Source organism: Natator depressus, chromosome 2, assembly GCF_965152275.1.
Source record: "Natator depressus isolate rNatDep1 chromosome 2, rNatDep2.hap1, whole genome shotgun sequence".
Lineage (NCBI taxonomy): Eukaryota > Metazoa > Chordata > Testudines > Cheloniidae > Natator > Natator depressus.
The window spans coordinates 248,530,615-248,557,811 of record NC_134235.1 but is presented as its reverse complement, the minus strand read 5'-3'; the positions used below and the strand labels follow the sequence as shown (position 1 = coordinate 248,557,811).

General features: G+C 46.2%; 2 protein-coding genes across 5 annotated transcripts in view; one reads left to right on the top strand and one right to left on the bottom strand.

The window, feature by feature from the left end:
- Nucleotides 1–3,707: 3,707 nt before the first annotated feature.
- LOC141981935 (uncharacterized) lies at nucleotides 3,708–26,524 on the bottom strand. Its single transcript, XM_074943553.1, has 3 exons — nucleotides 26,481–26,524; nucleotides 4,796–5,399; nucleotides 3,708–4,207 (listed from the first exon to the last, which is right to left on the bottom strand). The coding sequence occupies exons 2-3, from the start codon at nucleotides 5,376–5,378 to the stop codon at nucleotides 3,708–3,710; spliced, it is 1,083 nt and encodes a 360-aa protein (XP_074799654.1). The 5' UTR covers nucleotides 5,379–5,399; nucleotides 26,481–26,524.
- GALNT11 (polypeptide N-acetylgalactosaminyltransferase 11) overlaps nucleotides 22,320–27,197 on the top strand; it is a 103,340-nt gene continuing 98,462 nt past the window's right edge. For 2 of the 4 annotated variants that reach the window (XM_074946305.1, XM_074946311.1), the window contains exon 1: nucleotides 22,320–22,467. The gene's annotated coding sequence lies outside the window, so the exon portion shown is untranslated. Of the gene's footprint in view, nucleotides 22,468–22,971; nucleotides 23,145–24,875; nucleotides 24,895–27,197 lie in introns of those variants that run through there. The other 2 variants (XM_074946306.1, XM_074946310.1) reach the window with 2 other exon arrangements.

Here is a 27,197-nt window from a genome sequence, read left to right as displayed (position 1 = left end):
GAATTTATAGAAGTCGTTTTTTTAGAAATCGGTTTTATATATTCGAGTGTGTGTGTCCCCACAGAAGTGCATTAAGTGCATTAACTCGGCGGAGTGCTTCCACAGTACCGAGGCTAGAGTCGACTTCCAGAGCGTTGCACTGTGGGTAGCTATCCCACAGTTCCCGCAGTCTCCACTGCCCATTGGAATTCTGGGTTGAGATCCCAATGCCTGATGGGGCTGAAACATTGTCGCGGGTGGTTCTGGGTACATATCGTCAGTCCCCCCTTCCCTCCCTCACTCCCTCCGTGAAAGCAAGGGCAGACAATCGTTTCGCGCCTTTTTTCCTGAGTTACCTGTGCGGACGCCATACCACCGCAAGCATGGAGCCCGCTCAGGTAACTGTCACCGTATGTCTCCTGGGTGCTGGCAGACGTGGCATGGCATTGCTACACAGTAGCAGCAACCCATTGCCTTGTGGCAGCAGACGGTACAATACGACTGGTAGCCGTCCTCGTCATGTCCGAGGTACTCCTGGTCGCCTGTGTGAGGTCGATCAGGAGCGCCTGGGCAGACATGGGCGCAGGGACTAAATTTTTAGTGACTTGACCAGGTCATTCTCTTAAGTCCGGCAGTCAGTCCTATTGAACCGTCTTATGGTGAGCAGGTAGGCAATATGTCCTTCTGCACCGTCTGCTGCCAGCCAAAGATGTAAAAGACAGATGGAGTGGATCAAAACAAGAAATAGACCAGATTTGTTTTGTACTCATTTGCCTCCTCCCCTGTCTAGGGGACTCATTCCTCTAGGTCACACTGCAGTCACTCACAGAGAAGGTGCAGCGAGGTAAATCTAGCCATGTATCAATCAGAGGCCAGGCTAACCTCCTTGTTCCAATAAGAACAATAACTTAGGTGCACCATTTCTTATTGGAACCCTCCGTGAAGTCAACCCTGTAAGCCGTGTCCTCAGTCGCCCCTCCCTGCGTCAGAGCAACGGCAAACAATCGTGCATCTGAGTTGAGAGTGCTGTCCAGAGCAGTCACAATGGAGCACTCTGATTGGGCTAAAACATTGTCGCGGGTGGTTCTGGGTACATATTGTCCGGCCCCCGTTCCCTCCCTCCCTCCGTGAAGGCAAGGGCAGACAATCGTTTCGCTCCTTTTTTCCTGAGTTACCTGTGCGGACGCCATACCACAGCAAGCATGGAGCCCGCTCAGGTAACCGTCACCGTATGTCTCCTGGGTGCTGGCAGACGCAGTACGGCATTGCTACACAGTAGCAGCAACCCATTGCTCTGGCAGCAGACGGTGCAGTATGACTGATAGCCGTCCTCGTCATGTCCGAGGTGCTCCTGGCCACGTCGGCTGGGAGCGCCTGGGCAGACATGGGCGCAGGGACTAAATTTTTGGTGACTTGACCAGGTCATTCTCTTTAGTCCTGCAGTCAGTCGTATTGAACCATCTAATGGTGAGCAGGCAGGCAATACGGATTGCTAGCAGTCGTATTGTACCATCTTCTGCCGGGCAGGCAAGAGATGACGATGGCTAGCAATCGTATTGTACCATCTTCTGCCGGGCAGGCAAGAGATGAGGATGGCTAGCAATCGTATTGTACCATCTTCTGCCGGGCAGGCAAGAGATGAGGATGGCTAGCAGTCATATTGCACCATCTTCTGCCAGGCAGGCAAGAGATGAGGATGGCTAGCAGTCGTACTGTACCATCTTCTGCCGAGCAGCCATGAGATGTGGATGGCTTGCAGTCCTTCTGCACCGTCTGCTGCCAGCCAAAGATGTAAAAGATAGATGGAGTGGATCAAAACAAGAAATAGACCAGATTTGTTTTGTACTCATTTGCCTCCTCCCCTGTCTAGGGGACTCATTCCTCTAGGTCACACTGCAGTCACTCACAGAGAAGGTGCAGCGAGGTAAATCTAGCCATGTATCAATCAGAGGCCAGGCTAACCTCCTTGTTCCAATAAGAACAATAACTTAGGTGCACCATTTCTTATTGGAACCCTCCGTGAAGTCCTGCCTGAACTACTCCTTGATGTAAAGCCACCCCCTTTGTGGATTTTAGCCCCCTGAAGCCAACCCTGTAAGCCGTGTCGTCAGTCACCCCTCCCTCCGTCAGAGCAACGGCAGACAATCATTCCGCGCCTTTTTTCTGTGTGGACGCCATACCAAGGCAAGTATGGAGTCCGCTCAGCTCACTTTGGCAATTAGGAGCACATTAAACACCACACGCATTATCCAGCAGTATATGCAGCACCAGAACCTGGCAAAGTGCTACCGGGCGAGGAGGCGACGTCAGCGCGGTCACGTGAGTGATCAGGACATGGACACAGATTTCTCTGAAAGCATGGGCCCTGCCAATGCATGCATCATGGTGCTAATGGGGCAGGTTCATGCTGTGGAACGCCGATTCTGGGCTCGGGAAACAAGCACAGACTGGTGGGACCGCATAGTGTTGCAGGTCTGGGACGATTCCCAGTGGCTGCGAAACTTTCGCATGCGTAAGGGCACTTTCATGGAACTTTGTGACTTGCTTTCCCCTGCCCTGAAGCGCATGAATACCAAGATGAGAGCAGCCCTCACAGTTGAGAAGCGAGTGGCGATAGCCCTGTGGAAGCTTGCAACGCCAGACAGCTACCGGTCAGTTGGGAATCAATTTGGAGTGGGCAAATCTACTGTGGGGGCTGCTGTGATGCAAGTAGCCCATGCAATCAAAGATCTGCTGATATCAAGGGTAGTGACCCTGGGAAATGTGCAGGTCATAGTGGATGGCTTTGCTGCAATGGGATTCCATAACTGTGGTGGGGCCATAGACGGAACCCATATCCCTATCTTGGCACTGGAGCACCAAGCTGGCGAGTACATAAACCGCAAGGGGTACTTTTCAATAGTGCTCCAAGCTCTGGTGGATCACAAGGGACGTTTCACCAACATCAACGTGGGATGGCCGGGAAAGGTACATGACGCTCGCATCTTCAGGAACTCTGGTCTGTTTCAAAAGCTTCAAGAAGGGACTTTATTCCCAGACCAGAAAATAACTGTTGGTGATGTTGAAATGCCTATATGTATCCTTGGGGACCCAGCCTACCCCTTAATGCCATGGCTCATGAAGCCATACACAGGCAGCCTGGACAGTAGTCAGGAGCTGTTCAACTACAGGCTGAGCAAGTGCAGAATGGTGGTAGAATGTGCATTTGGACGTTTAAAGGCGTGCTGGCGCAGTTTACTGACTCGCTTAGACCTCAGCGAAACCAATATTCCCACTGTTATTACTGCTTGCTGTGTGCTCCACAATATCTGTGAGAGTAAGGGGGAGACGTTTATGGCGGGGTGGGAGGTTGAGGCAAATCGCCTGGCTGCTGGTTACGCGCAGCCAGACACCAGGGCGGTTAGAAGAGCACAGGAGGGTGCGGTACGCATCAGAGAGGCTTTGAAAACCAGTTTCATGACTGGCCAGGCTACGGTGTGAAAGTTCTGTTTGTTTCTCCTTGATGAAACCCCCCGCCCCTTGGTTCACTCTACTTCCTTGTAAGCTAACCACCCTCCCCTCCTCCCTTCGATCACCGCTTGCAGAGGCAATAAAGTCATTGTTGCTTCACATTCATGCATTCTTTATTCATTCATCACACAAATAGGGGGATGACTACCAAGGTAGCCCAGGAGGGGTGGTGGAGGAGGGAAGGAAAATGCCACACAGCACTTTAAAAGTTTACAACTTTAAAATTTATTGAATGCCAGCCTTCTTTTTTTTGGGCAATCCTCTGTGGTGGAGTGGCTGGTTGGCCGGAGGCCCCCCCACCGCGTTCTTGGGCGTCTGGGTGTGGAGGCTATGGAACTTGGGGAGGAGGGCGGTTGGTTACACAGGGGCTGTAGTGGCAGTCTGTGCTCCAGCTGCCTTTGCTGCAGCTCAACCATACACTGGAGCATACTGGTTTGGTCCTCCAGCAGCCTCAGCATTGAATCCTGCCTCCTCTCATCACGCTGCCGCCACATTCGAGCTTCAGCCCTCTCTTCAGCCCGCCACCTCTCCTCCTGGTCATTTTGTGCTTTCCTGCAGTCTGACATTATTTGCCTCCACGCATTCGTCTGTGCTCTGTCAGTGTGGGAGGACAGCATGAGCTCGGAGAACATTTCATCTCGAGTGCGTTTTTTTTTCTTTCTAATCTTCACTAGCCTCTGGGAAGGAGAAGATCCTGTGATCATTGAAACACATGCAGCTGGTGGAGAGAAAAAAAGGGACAGCGGTATTTAAAAAGACACATTTTATAAAACACTGGCTACACTCTTTCAGGGTAAACCTTGCTGTTAACATTACATACATAGCACATGTGCTTTCGTTACAAGGTCGCATTTTGCCTCCCCCCACTGCGTGGCTACCCCCTCAACCCTCCCCCCTCCCTGTGGCTAACAGCGGGGAACATTTCTGTTCAGCCGCAGGCAAACAGCCCAGCAGGAATGGGCTCCTCTGAGTGTCCCCTGAAGAAAAGCACCCTATTTCAACCAGGTGACCATGGATTATATCTCACTCTCCTGAGGATAACACAGAGAGATAAAGAACGGATGTTGCTTGAACGCCAGCAAACATACACTGCAATGCTTTGTTGTACAATGATTCCTGAGTACGTGTTACTGGCCTGGAGTGGTAAAGTGTCCTACCATGAAGGACACAATAAGTCTGCCCTCCCCAGAAACCTTTTGCAAAGGCTTTGGGAGTATATCCAGGAGAGCCGCGAATGCCAGGGCAAAGTAATCCTTTCACATGCTTGCTTTTAAACCATGTGTAGTATTTTAAAAGGTACACTCACCGGAGGTCCCTTCTCCGCCTGCTGGGTCCAGGAGGCAGCCTTGGGTGGGTTCAGGGGGTACTGGCTCCAGGTCCAGGGTGAGAAACAGTTCCTGGCTGTCGGGAAAACCGGTTTCTCCGCTTGCTTGCTGTGAGCTATCTACAACCTCGTCATCATCATCATCTTCTTCGTCCCCAAAACCTGCTTCCGTATTGCCTCCATCTCCATTGAAGGAGTCAAACAACACGGCTGGGGTAGTGGTGGCTGAACCCCCTAAAATGGCATGCAGCTCATCATAGAAGCGGCATGTTTGGGGCTCTGACCCGGAGCGGCCGTTCGCCTCTCTGGTTTTCTGGTAGGCTTGCCTCAGCTCCTTCAGTTTCACGCGGCACTGCTTCGGGTCCCTGTTATGGCCTCTGTCCTTCATGCCCTGGGAGATCTTGACAAAGGTTTTGGCATTTCGAAAACTGGAACGGAGTTCTGATAGCACGGATTCCTCTCCCCATACAGCGATCAGATCCCGTACCTCCCGTTCGGTCCATGCTGGAGCTCTTTTGCGATTCTGAGACTCCATCATGGTCACCTCTGCTGATGAGCTCTGCATGGTCACCTGCAGCTTGCCACGCTGGCCAAACAGGAAATGAGATTCAAAAGTTCGCGGTTCTTTTCCTGTCTACCTGGCCAGTGCATCTGAGTTGAGAGTGCTGTCCAGAGCGGTCAAAATGGAGCACTCTGGGATAGCTCCCGGAGGCCAATACCGTCGAATTGTGTCCACAGTACCCCAAATTCGACCCGGCAAGGCCGATTTAAGCGCTAATCCACTTGTCAGGGGTGGAGTAAGGAAATCGATTTTAAGAGCCCTTTAAGTCGAAATAAAGGGCTTCATCGTGTGGACGGGTGCAGGTTTACATCGATTTAATGCTGCTAAATTCGACCTAAAGTCCTAGTGTAGACCAGGACCTAGTCTCTCTAGACATTAGGAGACATATTTCCCTAGGATGTCAAAGCTGTTCATCAACTTGGTTATCTATTGTCTTGTTTTGGAGATCCATCTAGTGAGAGCATTAAGAATTACATCAGCCCAAAGAATGGAAGAAGTGAATATTCAGCATTAATTAGATGAATAACAGGATGTATGATTTAGACATTAAATGGTGAAGTGCATGGAGTAATGGGGGAATACCACAAATGCCTACCAATCTCTTTGATGACCAGTTTGGTATTAGATTTCAGCTCCTAGGCAATGTTGCACCATAATGTGGTATAAGCAAGTATAAGGGGCCTATCCTCAATCAAATGTTGGCCCAGCTCCCTGACCTGTCAGGCCCCGCCCACCTGTCACCCTAAAACCCACTCCTCTGGAGTATTAATTATGGGGTCACAAGGGACACATGACTGGAAGCCAGGGGATGGCATGTGACCCCTCTATGAATTCCTCCCATAACCCTCTACCAATCGGGGAGGGTTTTGCCCCCGTAGGACCACCCTGAGAGGAGATTTGACCAACTGGGAGGAGTTCTGGGGTGGGGTGAGCCATCCGGAAGTGGATCATGTGACCCCTCTAAGAGTTCCCCCTACCGCTCTCTATTGATCAGGATGTGTATCAGCTGCAGACCCGAGAGCGGATTTGACCAAATAGGGTTCTGGGGTGGGATGACCTGCCCAGAAGAGGATCGTGTGACCCCTCTAAGAGCTCCCCCTACTGCCCTCTACCAATCAGAGCGCAGCAACACCCCTTGTAATTCCAGCTCTGCGCAGAAGAGGCCATCTCGTTCCAAGAATGCGTGTTTTAGAAATCGTGGAAATGCTGAGAGGAAACATGGACTCCTTCACCATCCCCGGGAGAACTTCGGAATTTGTTTTAGCTCCGAGGGCCTTCAACTACTTGCAGAGAAAGCGCTACATCAGCAATAGTGCTGAGGAGGAGGAAAAAAAGGAGGGTGTGGCCAAGGGGAGCCCTTTGGCCCAGCCTTTGATGGATACACTGGAACCTGACCCAGAAACCCAACCGCTTGTGAGGAAGACCGATGAGCGTGACGGCCTCTTGTCGTCTGCCCCACTGGAGGAGGAAGGTGACCGCAGCTCGTGGGAGACACCGGCAGGCAAGATGAACAGAAAAGATGTTGCTCAGGTAAATGAATGATTAAGAAGTAACAGTCGAGGATGGGGTGTAATGGGGTAGGAACCGATCCGGGGTTGCGTAAATCTAAAAAAAAACAGGCTGGGGGCTTGTACTTGTTTCTTTCCTGAACAATGCCTTTCTAGAGCAGTGGTTTTCAAACTTTTTTTCTGGGGAACCAGTGGAAGCAAATTGTTGACGCCCGTGACCAAATGGAGCTGGGGATGAGGGGCTTGGGGTGTGGGAGGGGCTCAGGGCTGGGGAAGAGGATTGGGGTGCGGGAGTGAGGGATGTGGGTTGGGGCCGGGAATGAGGGGTTCAGGGTGTGGGAGGGGGCTCTGGCCTGGGGCAGGGGGTTGGAGTGTGGGAGGGGGTCAGGGCTCTGGGCTAGTCGTGCAGGTTCTGGGGTGGGACCAGGGATGAGGGGTTTGGGGTGCAGGAACGGGTTCTGGGTTTGGGGGTAGCTCAGGGCTGGGGCAGTGGGTTGGGGTACAGGAGGGGGTCAGGGCTCTGGGCTGGGGCTGAGGGGTTTGGGGTGGAGGAGGGACCCTGGGTTGGGGGGGGCTCAGGGCTGGGGCAAGGGTTGGGATGCGGGAGGGGGTCAGGGCTCTGGGATGGGTGTGCAGGCTCTGGGGTGGGGCTGGGGATGAGAGGTTTGGGGTGCAGGAAGTGGTTCCATGTTTGGGGGGGGCTCATGGCTGGGGCAGGGGATTGGGGCACAGGGTTGGGGCACAGCTTATCTCCAGCGGCTCCTGGTCAGCGGCACAGCCGGGATGCACCGCGGACCACGCTGCACACCAGAAGCGGCCAGCAGCAGGTCTGGCTCCTAGGCAAATGCGTGCAAACGTCTCCGTGTGACTCTTGCCCGCAGGCACCACCCCCAACCCTGAGTTCCCAATGGCCGTCAACTGGCCAATGGGAGTGTGGAGCCAGTACTTGGGACAGGGGCAGAGCCCCATGGCCCCACCTGCCTAGAAGCCGGACCCGCTGCTGGCCGCTTCCGGGGCACAGTGCAGTGTCAGAAAAGGTAGGCACTAGCCTGCTTTAGTTGGGCAGCACCGTCGATGGGACTTTTAATGTCCCAGGTGGCAGTGCTGACCAGAGCAAGGTGACCCAGCGCCTTACATGCTGCGACTCAGTAGTGGGTCGTGACCCACGGTTTGAAAAACACTGTTCTAGAGGACCCAGAGGCCCTAGACAGTATTGCATCAGACAGCAAAGATGAATCGGTCCCATCTGTTTTTGCTCCACACCGGTACAGATCATTGACGAGGATGCCGAGGATGATGGCTATATGGATTTAATGAGGACCCTTGGCATAGGACAAACAGAGCCAGTGCCACGTCGTGAGCGTCATAAAGTCATGTGGTCTATGGGACAGGTTGCTGTTTATGCTGTCCTTAATTATTGCCTTAGGGAGAAGCTTTTCGAAGATTGTGAGGGCCGTGTCATAGACGCACCAGGCCAATGGCACCATGACTGTTTGACTTGGACTTTGGAGGATATAAGCTGCAAACTCCGGGACCTGTGCGTTGACCTGTGTTTGAAAAACTTATTAAATGCTGTTAATGCCATAGGTTATGCTTTGCAATGTCTGTGCCTAACCCAAGAAAATTTAGCACAAGGGGTGACCCTGGTAAATGGTGTGCACAGCGCTCGAGACCCTACCAGTGTTTTAAAGAAAATAACCAAACCGGAGGATACCGGTTTAGACTTTTATATTGACCGTCTGGTCCGCACAAAAAGGTACAGAACTGTGTTGAAGAAAAAGACTATTTGTAAGAAATCTAAAAGGATTATGTTAGAGAATGGTGAGGGGACAATCATGCGATATAAAACTTGGTAGCTTTAAATAAAAATATCTGTTGAAAAAGGCTTTGTGACTATCTGTATTTCTGTTAGAAGGTCTGTGTGGCCCTTAAATAAGATAAAAGTTTTGATGGAGCAGCTTCGTTTGTTTTCAAGGGGCTGTATGTCTTTTAAATAAATAAATAAAAAGTTCGTGAGAACCCAACTCTTGTGTCTTTGTCTAAAGAGAACTATTTACAGCAAAAACCTGAAATGTGTGTAGTAGAATCCTGGGGAAAAACAAAAACAAAAAATACGTGTTTAAAATAAAGCAAAAAGCCACTCTATTGTTTATAAAACAGGGATGTTTGAGACATGTGTTTGACTACAATCTAGCTGACTCACCCTGTTGAAATGATGGTTTACCACATCCCCCTCTGACTCTATTGCCTTCAAAGAGTCTGTTGGTCCAGGTCTAGATGTGATTATCCACCCTTGTTTCCATCAGGGTTAAAAGTACATGTGATCAGTAATTAAGTTTGATGGGTGTACACCAGGGGTGGGCAAACTACGGCCCATGGGCCGGATCCAGTCCACCAGCCATTTTAATCCAGCCCTTGCCTTGAGCTCCCACTGGGGAGCAGGGTCTGGGGCTTGCCCTGCTCCGGTGCTCCAGCTGGGAAGCGGGGTCAAGGGCCGCTCCACACGGCTCTTGGAAGCAGTGGCATGAGCCCCCTCCAGCTCCTTCGCATAGGGGGGCAGCCAGGAGCCTCCACTCTGGACACTACCCCAGCCCTGATCTCCCTCCCGCCCTCTGAACCCCTCAATCCCAGCCCGGAGCACCCTCCTGCACCCCAGACTCCTCATCCATAGCCCAACCCCAGAGCCTGCAACCCCAGCCAGAGCCTGCACCCCTTCCTACACCCCAACCCCCTGCCCTGATCCCCCTCCTGCCCTCCAAACCCCTCTGGCCCCACCCTGGAGCCTGCACCCCCAACCAGAGCCCTCCTCCCTTCCCCCACCCCAACCCCAATTTTGTGAGCATTCATGGCCTGCCATACAATTTCTATTCCCAGGTGTGGCCCTCGCCAAAAAGTTTGCCCACCTCTGGTCTAACCCAAAACTGAAATGTTTCAAGGGTTCACAAACCTCCACCACACTTTTATAAAATAAGCATTTCCTGTAAGAACAGTCAAACATTTAAAAGCTATGGGTATTGGTAGGTTGTTTACTATGGATGCTTGAGCTATATCGATTTTATTTCAAAACAAACCAAAATTTTAAGCATGAAAGAAACATGTTTAAAATAAAAATAAAACAAAAATCAACCCTCAGACATTCATTGATATCGGCAAGGTGCCCCCAGTCAGGAGAGGGTACAGTAACATTAAGGATTGTTGTGTATGGTGATTTAATGTTTAATACTGTAAGAAGGCCCTACAGGGCTGGTTTTTTTCATTGAAACAGGCTCGGTTCCTTCCCCATAACACCCGGTCCTCGACTGTCACTTCTTAATCATTCATTTACCTGAGCAACATCTTTTCCGTTCACCTTGTCTGATGGTGACTCCCACGAGCTGCGGTCACCTTCCTCCTCCAGGCTGGTGGAGGACAAAAGGCCGTCATGCTCATCGGTCTTCCTCACAAGCAGTTGGGTTTCGGGGTCAGGTTCCAGCGTATCCATCAATGGCTCTGCCAAAGAGCTCCCCTCGGCTGCTCACCCCTCCTCCTCGGAACTGTTGCTGATGTAGCGCTTTCTCTGCAGGTGGCTGAAGGCCCTCAGAGCTAAAACAAATTCCAAAGTTCTCCCGGGGATGGTGAAGGAATCCATGTTTCCTCTCAGCGTTTCCACAATTTCTAAAACACGTGTTCTTTGAACGACATGGCCTCTTCCACGCAGCGCTGGGACGAGGGGTGGTGCTGCGCTCTGATTGGTAGAGGGCAGTAGCAGGAGCTATTAGAGGGGTCACATGACCCTCTTCTGGGCAGGTCATCGTGCCCCAGAACCTGCCCTATTTGGTCAAATCCACTCTTGGGAAGGTCCTCTGCAGCTGATACCCATCCTGACTGGTAGAGGGTGGGTGGGGGGGAGTTCTTAGAGGGGTCACATGACCCAGTTCCAGATGGAGCACCCCACCTGGAACTCCCTCCAATAATTAAATCTCTTCTCAGGATGGTTCCATGGGGGGGAACCCACCCCGATTGGTAGAGGGTAATAGAAGGAGTTCTTAGAGGGGTCATATGCCACATTTTCTTTAGTCACGTGCTATGATATGTGTTTTCTCCTTCACAGATTTCCAGAAGGGATGATGGTTTAAGATTATGAAACCAGCCAAACTAGTTTGGTAAATGGGTTGTAATACATTTCTGCCTGGTCCAAGGAACCAGTGAGTATTGAGTCATACTATCTCAAGAACTAGCAAAGGACAGTAGTGTATCCTGAAGTTCCAGTGTCAAACAGCACTTTGTTCTAGCGTTGGTGGTTTGTGGGATCTTGCATCTTAAAAAACAACAACAACAACAACAACAACACACTCCTTTGATTCCCATCTTGGCTCCCCACTAGACACTTTCAGTTACAACCTGTTTTAAGTAGCTGCTGTCTCCAGAACAGTCCTGGTGTTCCTACTGTACCATTTGCCACCATCCTGAACTGTCACTTAAAGTTGGGGAATATCTCCGCTGGTGAGGAGGGAAGTCCATAGTGGTCAGTGCTTGTATAGCATCCTAGCCTGTGACTCAGTCATTGATCGCATCCTAGTTTGTGTCTTTTCTTCCTCCCTCTCTCTTTCCAAGATCTCGAAAGGACTTTGACTCTCTTGCTTAATATTCTTGAAACCAGCACATTGTTGCCACTTTTTTCTTTCAACAACTTAATTTTCCAGATGCTAATAACTGATATTGGTATCTAATAAGAATTATGATTTTAAACATTAGCCCCATAAATGTTTGCACAGAGCTGTGAACAAATAAAATTTTTACATGAATACTCGCGGCTTAAGTCTTATTTACACTAAGGCCCTTTTACACCGCTAGGGCTTAGTGTAAATTAGACTCAGGACCTAAGTGTTATTGTTACTAAGCACCCTCATCTCTCTGGCTCTTCTGTACATTTTAATGAATATTTATACCTTCAGATCCATTATCTGTATTTTTGGTGTCATTTTCTTGGTGTATCCATATACGATCAGTTCATTATGTCTGTTCCCATATTGCATTCCTATTGTCTTGATTGAAGTAAACAATTGAGCTTTACCGCCTTATGACCACCAGGGGGCATATCACACCTTGCATGGCATATTATGTAGTGTTCTAATGTCAATTGTAATGTCAGCATAGCAGTGGTTTTAGCTTTATCTTTTATTTTCATTGTTTTCCTTGGGATTTTTAATTTCATTCAGAATTTGACCTTTTAAAATAATTTAATGCCAACTTCCTATAGCCGTTGATTTAATTGTCTGATAATTCCGCTCTGAAACAATCAACACAAAGGTCATGTTATTCGTATTAGTTGCTCTTTTTAATATCCCCAGAAATTCGGATCCCAAGTTTTAAAAATCCTAATAAACAGTAAATAAGTGAAAAAGAAGGAATAGTACCCAAACAGGTCACAGCTCCAGATAATATTCTGTTCAATTTAGAACATTTATTTTCTAATTAATTTTTATTGTTAAATTTAATCGAATAACCATTAAAAACTTACTTTTTGATACCATTGTGAATAGCCTTTCCTCACATAAATCTCACTGATAAATCACAGGTTAGGAATATAGTTAAAGCTCTATAGGCTTTGATTGTTTTTTATTGTATTATAGTAGTGCCCAGATGCCCCAGCTGAGCTTGCGGCACCAATGTGCTAAGAGTTATACAAACACATAGTCCTTGCCCAGAGGTACTTATAATCTAAATAGATAAGACAGACAAAGGGTGGGAGAAATGAAATATTATTATTCCCATTTTACAGATGAGGAACTGAGGCACAGAATAACTTGCCCATGATCACAGAGGACGTCTGTGGCAGAACCAGGAACCCAGTTCTCCTATTTCCACTGCATTGCCTTAACCACTAGATCATACTTCTTTCCCAGTTTCTGACATATACACAATGAAATGGGAAGCCACTTATCTACAGGTGAAATTAGTATGTTCTTCTCTGAATAAATAATGCAAAGACCTGATATATTGCAAAGGCTTGTAATAGCAAATCTTTAAAGAACACTGTAGAATTATTTAGTGTAGCTGACAAATAACAGTATATCCCAGGGAAGGATGTTATGCCTTCTGATTCCAGAAAACAATGATTTCTGCATTTCCTATTATCTTAAAATGTATTACCATTACCAAGGAGCACTCCCATTACAGGGATGTTGTGAGGCTACATTCAGTAGTGTATGTACAGAAAACAGTCTGCACACAATGAAGTTGCTGTAGAAATGCAGGGCTAGATCCTCAGCTGATGTAAATCAGCTTAGTTACATTAAATTAACTGTCTGTAGGATTGGGACCTAAATGAAACAAGCAGGTCAAATCCAGAGTTCATTGGATTACTGGATAATGATCTAATCTCAAGGAGGTCTATTTGTTTTGCTGTTTTTTATATACCCTTTTATGTGGATTCACTTCATTTTTGGTGCCATGAAAACACAAAACATCCCCAAAATTAAACTTTCCTTTTGAGAAAATAGGAACATTATAATGGGAAAATAGCAATGAGTCTTGGCCTATGGTGCTTTCCAGTGAAAAGTGTGGATATAATACAAGAGTTTTGAATAAGGCTTACCAAAGTACAAATATAAAATCACACATCTTGTTAATTACAGGTCTCCCCTGACTTTGAATTTTGTACCTAATTCATCACATTTCTAAAGCTTCCATCAGTGAGTTTCTAGGCTTTAGGACCTCAGAGCCTGCCCTCTCCCCTCCACACACCTTATGGTCAGAGTGTCCCATCCCAACGAAAGACTGTATGACCTAGGCTAGGATACCAGCTTAGTCCTTGGGAGAGCTGGGTCCTATTTCTGCCTTAGCCACTGCGGACCTTGAGCAAGCCACTTAATGTCTCAATTTTCTCATATGTAAAAGGGGGATAATGATATTTACCTCCTTTGTAAAGCACTTTGAGCACTATTGATGAAAATGCCATGTAAGAGCTAGCTATTATTATAATGCCTTAGCATCTGTGAGCAGAAATATAGGTGGGAAGAAGCTACTGATAGAGTAGTGGAGATAAATACCTAAGAGGAAAGAGGCAATTTTACTTCTGATCTTTCTGACTTTTAAAAAATCTTTGACTGTGTTTTAACAATCAAATGGTGCAAAAAAAGTCCAAATCAGAACAGAAAACAACCCAGGTTGGGCCAGGTTCACAGGCCTGTCAAGCAAACCAGGATTGAGCACAGTCTCAAGCAAAGTAGGCAGAGTATCTGACCAACTGCCTCCTTCCCCATGGGGTCAAGGAGAGATTGGATGAAATTACAAGATACTCAGCAACTCCAACCCAAAACTTGAGTTACAACTCAGGGATGGGAACTCCTAGGAACACAAAGCAAAATAAGTTTGTTGACATTCTTTTGAAGTGAAGCCAGTGAGCCTTCCTCTGCTCCGTTTCAGAGTAGCAGCCGTGTTAGTCTGTATTCGCAAAAAGAAAAGGAGTACTTGTGGCACCTTAGAGACTAACGCATTTATTTGAGCATAAGCTTTTGTGAAGTGAACTGTAGCTCACAAAAGCTTATGGTCAAATAAATTTGTTAGTCTCTAAGGTGCCACAAGTACTCCTTTTCTTTCCTCTGCTCTGCTAACATTACAGAGAAATCTGTCAGAAGGAGAAGAAAAGATTAAAGATGAAAAAAGCACCAAAGGGAATGGGGGATAGTGAAGATATTGTTCTTTTGGGCACATTATCATAAACTGCTGTCCAGGCTGGGGAAAGATCCTGTGGTAGGTAGCCATGTTGCTGGAGTGTGTGTGTGTTGATCAAGGGAGACATACTGGCAATAAAGGATGTAGCTCTCAGCATAAAAAGTGAACACTTCTGCAGCTGCATTTATAGATGAGCTGTGTAATTTTAGGAATGATGATCGTTCTCCATAGCTTGTTGCAAAACGGAGATCAGCATCAGAGGTTATCTATTACTTACAAGCTGATCTAGATGTTGCCTTATAACACCAAGCGGAAATGTAACAGCTTTAGTACTGAACTGTTCCTCTTTCCAACTAGAAAATGTGCACAAGGTTAAAAGCAAGAAATACTGGGGGTGGGAGGAGACTCTGCATTCCCAGATGCAAGTAATCATCACTCACTTTCTCTGCTTACATTTATCCCTAAGCTATTTGAGTGTGGTCATTTTGTCCTTAATCAAATACTACCATTCAAGATCAGGACATATCTGATCCTTCCTTATTAGTCTGGGTACAAAGTTGGTCATTCAACCAAAAAAGCCTTGATTAAGGTCTGTGAAGAGAAACCTCATCATTACTGAGTATAATGGCTTATGACGTGTTAATTTTGTTGGATTTATCAACAGCATTTGACACTGTTAATCCCAGGGTACCTGTCCATCAACTGTCTTCTGTGCTTGTCATTCAGGGAGTTGCACTCAAAGGAAAGGCTTTGCTTCCTATCTCCCTCCTCCTTTCCCCCCGCCCCCAAAAATTATGGCAAAGAGTTAGCTTGACTTTTACAGTAAATAAACATTACAAAGATGTTGCATATAGCAGAACAGTAAAGCACAAATTTTGTTTAATTTTTCAGGAGCATATTCCTAAAAGTCAATGTGCTGTTTAAATATGTCACTACACATCATTACACAACTATACAATGTATCGTAAATCTAGTCTTTCATATTATGCTTTTATTTCCACAATATCTGAGTGTCCTAGAAAGGCTATCTTCTCAGCCATAGCACCTTGTGCTCTAACTTCATAGAATATCAGGGTTGAAAGGGACCTCAAGAGATCATCTAGTCCAACCCCCCGCTCAAAGCAGGACTAATCCCCAATTTTTGCTCCAGATCCCTACTGGCCCCCTCAAGGATTGACCTCCTAACCCTTCGTTTAGCAGGCCAATGCTTAAACCACTGAGCTAGACCTCCCTTCCTATTTCCCCCAAGTCAGTTCCTATGACTTTGCGATGGATGCATCTCAGGTGTCAACCATGAGTTCATAGAAAGAAAAGGAGTACTTGTGGCACCTTAGAGACTAACCAATTTATTTGAGCATCAAATTTATGGCTCAAATAAATTGGTTAGTATCTAAGGTGCCGCAAGTACTCCTTTTCTTTTTGCGAATACAGACTAACACGGCTGCTACTCTGAAACCTGTCATGAGTTCATAGATATTTGGATCCATCTGATCTAATCAAAACATCAATCAGTTGCAGGTATCAAGAAAAACAACAACAGCATTTATATGAGCCAAGATACAGCAGCAGAGATGTGGCCTCACCAAATTTAGTTTCTTCTAGTTGCTGAAGGAGCAAGTTGGAGCTTCCTCTAGTCCTCTCCCTTTTAGAGGGTCAGCTTTCCTGCCCTTTAGCTAGAGATAATTGTTAATAATTTAGGCATTTTGTAGATTAAACAATGGTTTTGAATTCTCTTAGGGGATGTTTCCCCTGCTTTTTTAGGAGGACCTGAGTCCCTGTTAACTGTTAGGGAGAGTGGAGCCCACAAGACAGACAGATTTAAAGAAAGCCCTTTTTGTAGTTCAAAATCCCCTGTCTCTTATCTTCACTCCTGAAGTCTTAGAGGCTTGGGTGAGGGGCATATGCCAGATCGATGCTCCATCTTCCTGAATGTCATTAGTTGGCCATGTAAGGCTCTCAAGTTCCACTGTGAGCCATACTGAAAAGGGCTGCTTTGAGAAGTTACCCGCTATTTGCTTTAGGGCTTCCTTTTGAGTGCTGTGAAAACATGCATCCCTGGTGATGGGCAAGTGTGTGGATGGCAGCCAGCTGGGGAGCCTCTTGCAGAACATCTCATTTGGAAGTCTTGCTGCCAGTTCCACTTGGGTAAAATCCATTCCCCCCTTCCTCCAGCAGAAGAACGAGGCTTTGTGAAAACTCACATAGTAGAATTCAATCTCTAAAATTAATGTAATTACAATGAGTGTAATCATTCTTCATATGGGGATTAGAGCTCTGCTATCAGGTTAAATATGGATCTAAGTGATGCAGAGAAATTACTCAGTCCACATGGATTTTTAATATTTTTGACAGTCTTTACCTAATGCATTTTATACTGGGTTCTGTTTAGAATAGATCTTTTCTAATTTTGATTTCTAATTCGCTGACACAGGGAACATCACATGATCCACTAATGAGCTACTTTGGAGTATATTAAAACAGTTGGTCTGGGCAGATTATAATTATCAGGGATCTTGGGAACTGAATAGTAAGTCTCTTAAAGACCCTGTAGTGCATGACACTAATGAAAACAACAATTTATCTATACTATTAATAAAGTGATAATCCAGGAACCATGGAAGTATTTTATGTGATGTGAGCTAAAAGAGCTATTAACAGTTGATTAAACAGCTGATATTAAGAAGTAGGGAAGAACTGGTCAGATTAGAAAAAACTGTAGAAATAATGATTCAAAAGTAAACTGTCAGAATATGAGCTGAGTATGCTTTTACCTAACAGAATTTAACATACACCTGGAGTCCGCAGGCAAAATTAGTATGAATGGGAGAGCAAAACTGACTGTTTAACCATTATGAAATGGGGATTATGAAAGAAGGCACCAGCCTGACTGATGAAGATGCTGACTTTGTGAATAATTTGTGTAACAGCACATGTCTGGGATGCTTTAATCTTGGATCCTACCACGAATTTGTGTTCTCCACCCCTAATCCTTCCGGGGACTGACATTCCAGTTCCTGCTACTGCTGCTTCTGATTATGCAAGAGAGTCAGTCTCTCTTGCCACTCTGCTTCTTCCTTTCCAGATGCAGCTCTTGTGACTATGTCTCATAATGTGTCCATCACCACAGCATCTGAGCACCATGCCATGATCTGTTCTGCTGCTCAATCAGCGGTAACAGCTGCGTTGGCTCATCTACTTTCAGCTCTGGTTCCTCTGGTACATCTGCCTTGTTGACATGACTTTGGCTTGTTTGTGTTGCTTCCAGTCATGGAGCATGGTGGAGCATGGTCTGCTTCTTGCCAAGGACTTTGACCATCTCCTGAGCTCAAAATGCCCCACTGTTTCTGGGTATAGATTTTAACCCATTAGCTGTCCACTTTACCTAAGGACTTTTAAACAAGTCCTACTGAGCTGGTCCTTAGTAAGTCCTGTGACATTAATTCCTCTCATGATCCATTTCTGCTAGTTGAGCCTTTCTGAATTCTCTGGAATTCATATCTGTAGACTTGACCCTCTCTAGCTTGAAACTGCAAAGAAAGATTTTCTATTTTTTTTTTTTTTATTTCATGAGCCTACTGGTAAAAGAGAAGATGGTAGAAAATGGGGAAGGTTATGCTCCATCCCATCTGGAGAAGTACACCTTCAGTCTATCTACTACTCAGATATTTGGCTTCACCATTAATCCATGTTCTGGATCCCTATCTCCAGCATAGCCAAGGGAAGCAAATACAGAAGCAGTTTATGCAAGGTCTGCTGCACTGGGTGGGGGGGTTTGTATGTGGGTAAATGGGGACCCAGCAAGACCATCCATCCCTCTCACTGATCCCTTGATTCAGACCTGGGCAGGGACACCCTTACCTTCTTGGGGGCACACTGGGATGGGCTTGGGGAAAGAAAATGCAGGAAGAAGCCAGCCAGAAACTGGAATTGGCAATTTTGATGGGACATTCTCTCCCCTGTGCTGACTGGCTGTTAGTTCCAATCCTCACTCACAGTCTCTTCACCTTAGTTTAACTCCTCCTCTGCCCCCCTCCCTTTGGCATCCTCTCCCTTCCCAAGTAGCTGATCCCCTCCCAGGTAACCCTGCCTCTCCCCCCCATCCCTTCCAAAAAAGTGATGGAATGAGCAGTTGTTTGCTACCATTACATTGATCGCTCTCTGGCTGTATGTTATACCCCTTCCCCCACCTCAGGGGTGTTTTGAATGTTTGGACTGTAAGACCTTGGAGGGCTGTTTGCTACTCTATGTTTGTATAGTGCCTAGCACAATGGGACCCTGTTCTTGATTGTTTCCTAGGCACTTCTATAACAAATATTAATAATATTAAATAATAAAATAAATAATAATAATTAATAAAGGAAGTGCATGCCCCCCGATCCCAACTGAACCAGGAAGGGGTCAGACCCCTTTATGGGGCTGAAAACTGTTGATATGTACACTGCAGAGTTAGAGCACAGAATCTGGAGACAGGAGATCGAACTTCAGTTCTCAGTTTTGAAAGACTAAGCCTGTAGGCCCATCTCTAGAAGGGTAATAATCATCACCTACCTTACAAGGGTAGTGGGAGGCTTAATTCAATAATATTTGTAAAGCAGTTTGAAATTCTTGAATGGAAGGATTAAAGTGAAAAGTATTATTACTATTTCCATACAGCCTGCAGTATTTGGAGTCTCACTGTCTGTCTGTCTGCTGAAGAGGCCCACTGCTTGTCTTCACTGGCAGCTAGCTTTACTTCGTCAGCTATGCTCTAGCTCCTCTAACAGGATCTGTGTGAATTGGGGGTCATTGCTCCTTTAAGCCAAGTCTCCAGAAGAAAATGTTCCATTTCCAACTTCCTCCAGCCAAGGACAGGGGAGACAAGTATGCAGTCTTTAATCTAAAGTCTCTAAGAACAAGTATCTTCCTTGTGAATAAACAAGGCAGTTAATCCTCCAGTTTCTCTTTACTTCCTCATCTGAACTTCCCAAACTAAAAGGGAATAAAGAATATTGTTTTTTTTCTCTTGCCTCAGTTTACGCAATTTCTTTTTATGCTTAGGAGGTACCCCTGAAAGCTCCACCTCCCAGCAACCCAATGGGCCACGGACAGCTTCTTCCTCCCTGCCTATTTTCTCTTGACTTGTTTACACTGCATTGTTAACTCGATTTATAACTCAAGTGTTGCCCCTAAAGCCAGTCCTGTCAACACATAAAAACCATTATCTCAAGTGTGAGGTGTTTTTAACTTGAGTTAAAGCTTGAGTTAGCACAATTCTTCAGCTGCTAATACAATCACTCATTCTGTGCAATTTGAGTGTTATTTTGCAGTGTGGCAGCTCTCATTTGAACCAGGCTAATTTGGGAGGAATTAACACTATTTATTGACAACAATTATGGGGGAAAGGGGAATCTAGTAGAAAGAAATCCTTGTGGTACCTCTCTAAATCAGTATGAATGTAAATGGCATGCACTTCACTACCAATCACTGTCCACAGTTATTCTGGAAATTCTCTTACTACTTAGTTGTAGCTGTGCCTCTGTTTTGTCTTTCATTGATTGGTGTACACCTGGTTTAAGGTAATCTATATTTGTGGACCCTCTCACTGTGCAGATTTTAGTAAACACTCTGGGTAGCTTTGAAGAGCGCCATCTAACGTAATGCTGTGGTTGACAGGAAGAGAAGAGTACACTGACAATGTATCTTAAACAGTTGCTGCCTTGCAAATTATGATGATAGGAGCCATGCCTATTCCATAAAGTCATTAGAAAACCTTCATTTTGATCTGGAACCTCTGGAAACAGGACAGATCTACTAAGGAGGTGGAAACTTTATAATCTGAATTAATTTAACAAATAAAAATGGAGTAACATCACGGAAAGATAGGGAACTGGCACTGGGAGTATCTGATGGGAGGACAGTTGGTGAAAAGAAGCAAAATCTAAAGCAAGTAAGGTTGCTAGATGCACTGTATGAGACTTGTTCTAGGTATAAGGGATTTGTGAGAGAAGTGAAAAGTAGACAGCAGAATGAAGTGTGTATGGAAAGGAATAGGAGAGGAGATGTGAAAATAGGGACAACACAATGAAGAACTTTGAAGGCAAGGAGGAGTTGGAGTGAAATTAGAAAGGATTCAGCAGAATGAATCAATGAAGGGAGGATAAATTATAGATAAATAAGCCTTGGGATACATATCTAGAAAGTTCAGTAATGGGGAAAGATGTCATTGGGGACAAGGAAAGTTCGTGAGAGGACGGGGAGGGGGAACTACTGTTTTTTCTTCCTTAATAGCATAATTTTTTTGCTAGGGCACCAAGACCAGAGCTGCCTCTTCCTTTCTACCCATCCCTTCTAGTATTACTTTCCTTTCTTCACCACTCAGGTCCTTTAAATTGTCTGGTTCACTGTTCCCTCTAAGCTGTGTGCATCTGCATGCACACTCAGATCCTAAAGCCTATGCACATGGCAAAACACGGTGCGCACAAAAATTTGCACAGAAGCACAATAATTTGCTCAGAATTTTTTTGCGCATACGGCCTGTCAAAAATTTGCACAGAAGAAATTTTTTGTGCACACGGCCTGTCAAAAATTAGAGGGAACATTGGTCTGGTTACTGTAGGCTGCTCTTATTTTTCTTTGGCTGGTCTGTAAAAAGCAAAGTTCTCTTCTGAGCTCAGGCTCCCCAAATCATTTTAGGAATGAATTATGTGATGGCACACGTCTGTTTCCCAGCATGCATGGTGGAAGGAGATTAATTTTCCATGCTGAATAAATAGCCAGTTGCTCCCCAGAAAAGTTGTGTTCCAAAGGGTTGGCAATCTTACCCCATTAAAACAAAGCTCTTATGATCCACGGGTGGGCATATCCCTTTAAAAAAAAAAAAAGTTCTACTCTGTTGTTCTGACAGCTCTGGACCTTGTCAAGAAACTCTGAAACTTATCAACAGCAGTTTTTAGTTCAAAGAAACGCTGGTTGCATTATTTCCCTGACTCACTCTGTGCTGGCCTTCTGCAAGCCCAGCTAACAGGTGTACAAGTTAAAATGGTTTTCTTGTCTCCTCTCGCTTCAAACAAGGGGGAGGGATAACTCAGTGGTTTGACCATCGGCCTGCTAAACCCAGGGTTGTGAGTTCAATCCTAGAGGGGACCATTTAGGGATCTGGGGCAAAAAAAATTGGGGATTGTGCCTGCTTTAAGCAGGGGGTTGGACTAGATGATCTCCGGAGGTCCCTTCCAACTCTGATATTCTATTATTCTAAGTTGACTCATCACAATAGAGCCGCAGGAGCTCAGGCTCCTTCTCTCCCTGCAGCAGAGGGCAGGTCATAACCCGGAGAGAGAGGGAACACCCTCTGCTTCCTCTTCTCCTGGGGGAGGCGGATGGTTTTGAGGCTAAGGCCCTGGACTGGGATTTGGAGACTTGGGTTCAGTTCCCAGCTCTGTCACACCTTCCTAAATCACGTGGTCTCTCTCTGTGCCTCAGTTCCCCCATCTGTAACGTGGGGCTCATGCTTGAGATTCTTCCTAGTCCTGTGGGTCTGTGCAGCCCCCAGCACCAAGGGGGCCCCGCTCTGGGCTGGGTGCGAAGCCCACAGAGGGTGGCTGTGCCTTGTCACACCCTGCTGTCCCCTAGGGGAATCTCTCCTCCCCCGCTGCCTCCCAAAGCCCAGGGAGAATGGGGAGTGGGGAAGCGCCCCAGGGCGCACAACAGGGACAAGCCCCGCCCCCTCTGCCCCCAGCGGCTTTGCCTCTCGTGTCATGGCCGGCGGGTGGCACCCGCGCGTCACGTGATGGGGAGGGGCGGTCACATGGCGCAAGCGCCGCCGCGCGTCGCGAGCCCGGGCTAGACTGTCGGTGCCGCTCACAGGCAGCTTCAGGCGCCGGGGCCGGGCGCGCGAGAGATGCCGCCGTCCGAGTGCCGCAAGCTGGCGGGCCCGGGCTGCCGGAGCGGGGGTGAGTGCGGACGGGCGGGGGGCTGGAGCCCCCTGGCCAGAAGCGGGACGGGGGCGGTGCCGTCGTCCGGAGCTGCCAGCCTGGCGGGGAGGCGCAGGCAGCGGGGCTCGCCCCTGTGCAGCCCGCGGGCCAGCCCCTCGGTCCCCCCTTCCCCCGAGCACGGGCGGTGGCCGCGCACCCGCTCTGCTCCTGCTGGGTGGTCGGGGAACCCCCCCCCACCCCCCGGGCTCAGAAACGCCTCCCTGGGGAGCCCGCCGGGGCCAGGAGTCCGGCTGCCTGCAGATTCGGGAAGACAAGGCTGGGGGATGGGCCGCGGGCTTTTCACACGCAGGGGCGGGTGAGTTTGGAGCCATCAGAACTTGACACTTGTTGCAATGGAAACAGGTACTGCTGGAACCGACGGGGTGTTTCTCTTCCCCTCCCCTCGGAAGGACTGCTACCAGTCATTGGCCAGAGGATTTCTCAAGGTCAGCTACCCCTTAGACCTGAACATCAGTGTCAGAGGATACCTGGGGTCTGAAATGAGGCAGTTCTGTCATTATGAGGGACAGATGAGAAGCATGGAATAGAGAAGTGCAATATGCAGCCTCAGTGCATGTACCTGCCCAATGAACAAATGCGTCTGTGGCTCTACTCTGCCTCCCCTTCTAAATTGGAAGTCCACAGTGCTGAACTGGGTGAGCTTTAGGATGTAAATTTAAATAATATTGCTATATCTGATAAAAACTTTCCTAAGAAGACAATCCTTAGGCTAGCTTGAGTTTTACCGGGTGGGATGGATGACAGCATGACCCTTTTCTTATCTCTGCATACACCTCCGTGAGCAGCAGGTATCAACCAGACTCTGTGTAGGTAGGCTAGGGTGGAAATTGTATATCTACAAGTCCTTAAAGCTAGTTCTCTGTATGTTTATAGTCTTGCTCTGCTGCCGCCAGTGCCTGCGTGGATTCCCTTGCAAGGAGGAGCTAGGCATTCTCTTCCTTCCTACTTCTCAAAAAACCCCACTGTATCTAAACCTGCGATAACTTCCCAGCCAGGGAGTTTATTCTTAAACTCTTCTCTTTTGCATTTTCTGTGGCTTCCATTGTATAGCGCTCAGCACTGAAGCGTCTCTCCCTGCTTCACAAATAAGTGGTTATTTTACATGGCTGGGGTCCAGCCCTTCAACTGGGCATCTTGCAAATTGTTTTTAGCTCATAAAGAGGAAGATCGCTCAAATACCAGAAGCGACTTGAGACTAACAATCCCTATGTGGTCTAGTGCAGATCCTTAGTCTGCATTTGCAAGGTGGAAAGACTTCCCTCTACAAACTTGTGGTTGACAGAACAACCAAAAGCTCTCTGTTGCCAGCTGTTACTTTCTGGGCAGCACAGTGGGGCTGGCCTGCTGTGCATCTGGCACTGGAAGCACAGACTGCGTTTAGAGGCTACTGTTCCAAATAGCCGCCGCCTTTCAGCTCCTGCTTAGGTGGCTAAAACTGTGGTTGAGACTATTAAAAAAACAGTGCCATTGCCTTCAATAGCATCTCTATAAATGGCACCCTGATCTTTAGGTGATCGGCTGTAGTATTGTATGGAGAACAGCTCCCATTGTTCCAAAAATAATTTTACATGACTTGGCTCTGTTAGCTCTCTGTAAACAATCTATGCTTTGTCCACTTTCCCTTATGGTCAGGGTGTTGATTTCTGGGTCACAGTTGTGGTATCATGTTAAGAGATTTCATGAATGCTGTAATTATGCAGGTCACAGGCTCAATAGCCCTCTTCTAGGCTAGTATTTGCTATTACACTTCTGGAAAGTTCATTTTAGTTTAGCATCAAATCACTGGAATCTTTCGCTTATTCAGAAATATTAAATATGTCACTTGCATGGACTGCTTCTGAATATGCTCTACTCTAGAGGTTCTCTAACTTTTTCTTAATGTGGACCACATCTTAATAGAGATGCACCCACCTCCCTTTTAGTCCTGACTGTGCAGCCAATTTCCCTCTGATTTGTGATCACACAACCTTCCTCTGGCTCCTACAGCAACTATTGATATAGAAAACTAATATTAGGAAAGTAACTTGTTTGTTGTCTGCTGAAATTCAGGTGTTGGAAAGTAGAGTCAGCTCATTGCAGACTGCAGTTTGGAATTCTCTGCTCCCATCAGCCTGCATAAGTGAAATAGCCAACAAGTGTTAAACTTCCTAGACCTTATAGTAGAACAGCATCAGGGTCCTGAGGGGTTTTAATAATCAACCAGTTGGCCTCTCCAAGTGTAACTGGTTTAGAAGACCTGCATTCCTTCTTCCTAGCCTTCCTTTCAGCTACAGATTTAAGCTCATGAGCTCTTCAGCAGCAGGGGAGGGAAAGAAACCAAGACTACATCTTTAATAAACTCTTCATCTGTCTCTCAACTGAGGAAGCTGAGTAGCAGGCTATGAGGTGTGTACACAGTATCCGGGAATCCCGACTGAAAACTCCAGAGCCTGTTGCCTGGCTCCATTATCTAAAAGTTTTGATTGGTTGTCTCTGCAAAGACAGTTCTCTTGTACTTAGGAATAACAGTCCAAAGAATTCTTGATCAGGTGTGTTGTGCCAGTGGTTATAAAGTACATGTAAAATAGAGACCTTGGTAACAAATTTCATGATGATGTAAAATTAGAGTAGGTGAAATATCAAGCTACTCCAGAGGAGACAACATGGTGGGGTGGAAATGGAAAGGTAGGCTACTAGTACAGTACTTAAGAAATTTGCCTGAACATACTGTGCAGTAGAGCAGCAAAGATTGCATTAGAGTGCATACCTACTGGTGTTTAAAGATAAAGGAACATTCTATCTGGAGCATATGCAAACAAATTGATTAACATATAGGGAATAAGAAATTTAGAAGTTATTAAACAATATGTTGTGGTGGAAAATGCAGAGCACTCTGTGGAAGAGGGATAGGTACAAAATGGTTGAAAAGGACATAAAGGGAACCATTTTTTATTAGTCTGAATGCTAAGGTAATGCAACTAAAGATGGCAAAGTCTAAGCAACTGGCAGGGCTGAGTCTAGCAATGTGATCACTGTACTGATTAATGAAGAAGGAAATGTGAAGGGGAAGTCAGGAGCTGAAGAAGCAAAATCAAGTGCAGAAAGGTATTGCTAAAGGATGGACTGGTTACTGAGTGTACTATCTTTCCAGAACACACTAGAGAATAAACATCTCCTGCCTCTTTGAATAACAAGAGATTAAGTATCATTAAACTAATCAACTTGAGTAAGAATAAATATCACGCCATGGTCCTTGAGAAATGCTGTGTTGAAACCATTTTTTGCATGCTGTATGGGGACAAGTATGTAGGTATATTTTTGCAAGTACAAGTATAAACACCTGTGTTTTACTTCCTCAATCAGTTTTTATTGATGTGGTGAGCCGATTTAAGAGCTGTATGTAGCTGTATTCACTTGAAGCTTCATCTTCTGTTAAAGGACTTCGGAAATGGATAAAGACAAACTGCATTTAAACAAGAATCATTAAGACCGCCCTTTTAACACGTGGTGAGCGCTCGGAGAAAAAGTGCAGCTGGTGCTGCAACTTTTTATCTGTACAAAGCCCCGTTAGCAGAGAGAACTTGGTTCAATAGCTGACTTTTAGTGACACGTAAAAAATGTGGCTGGCTCTCCTGGTGCAATAGTTCAAGGACTCGGTAGATGCTGCTTGCTATAATGCCTTGGCATGCTGTTTCTCTTGATGATCAGTGTAAATTGAGTAACTATTTTTCTTAATACTTCGCTTGTAAATTATGTACAAACTATTCCACTACAACAAAATAAAGATCACTTTTAGAAAATCAATGTACTTGCAATATAAGTCTAGTACTGACTTCAGGTACATTTGACAAAGATACAAGCTTTATTCCCCTATAACCTGACTCATAAAGGCTTGGAGGTGTAATAAACATGCAGCTTAATACACTGCCTAATGTGCATGAACTGCAGTATTGATTTAAATGTTTGCATAAGAATATTCTGTTGCACTGTACCTCAATTCCTTCTCATGTGACAGATTGTTTGCCTGGGTTAAGGATTTTTGCAGTGGTGCAGCTTCTCCAATATAAGCCTTCAGTCTGGATGTACTGCTCTGGTGTGATTGACCCTGGTTTGAAACTGGAATAAGGTGCACTGTTATGAGTCCTGCTTTCCACCACTGGAGAGTATTTACATTCAGGGTTTGTGGTGGTTTAGGTATGCTGGCTTAAAAAAAACCCCAAATGTAGGCAAGCTACAGTTTGCTCTGCTTGTCCTCTTCGTTACATACAATAGGATGAGATATCCATAACACCTGGGTGAACATACCAAGCATTGTGTATCTTGCACAACACATCTACATCACTGTAAATATGTTAAAATCAAGGCTTGAAAAACAATTAAACACCCTGAGACTGATAGGGATTGAGGGTGGAGCCCCTACTTCCAAGATCTAGGTGCTCAACCTTGGGGGATCGGTGGAAAACTCTTCCTATTTTGTATTGGTAGAGATGTTTGAGATCAAAGCTTAACCTGTTTGGGTGCTGTGCTGGATTGTCTTCTGCTTTGAGACTAAGACCATGTCTATTTGAGAAGCTGAACTGCTGTAATAAAGTTGATTTAGTTAAATCAGTGCCAAACCCTTGTCATAACCATACAGTTAAGGGTAGCCTAGAATTCCTCTTTACTTGTAAGGGGTTAAGAAACTCAAATAACCTGGTTGGCACCTGCCC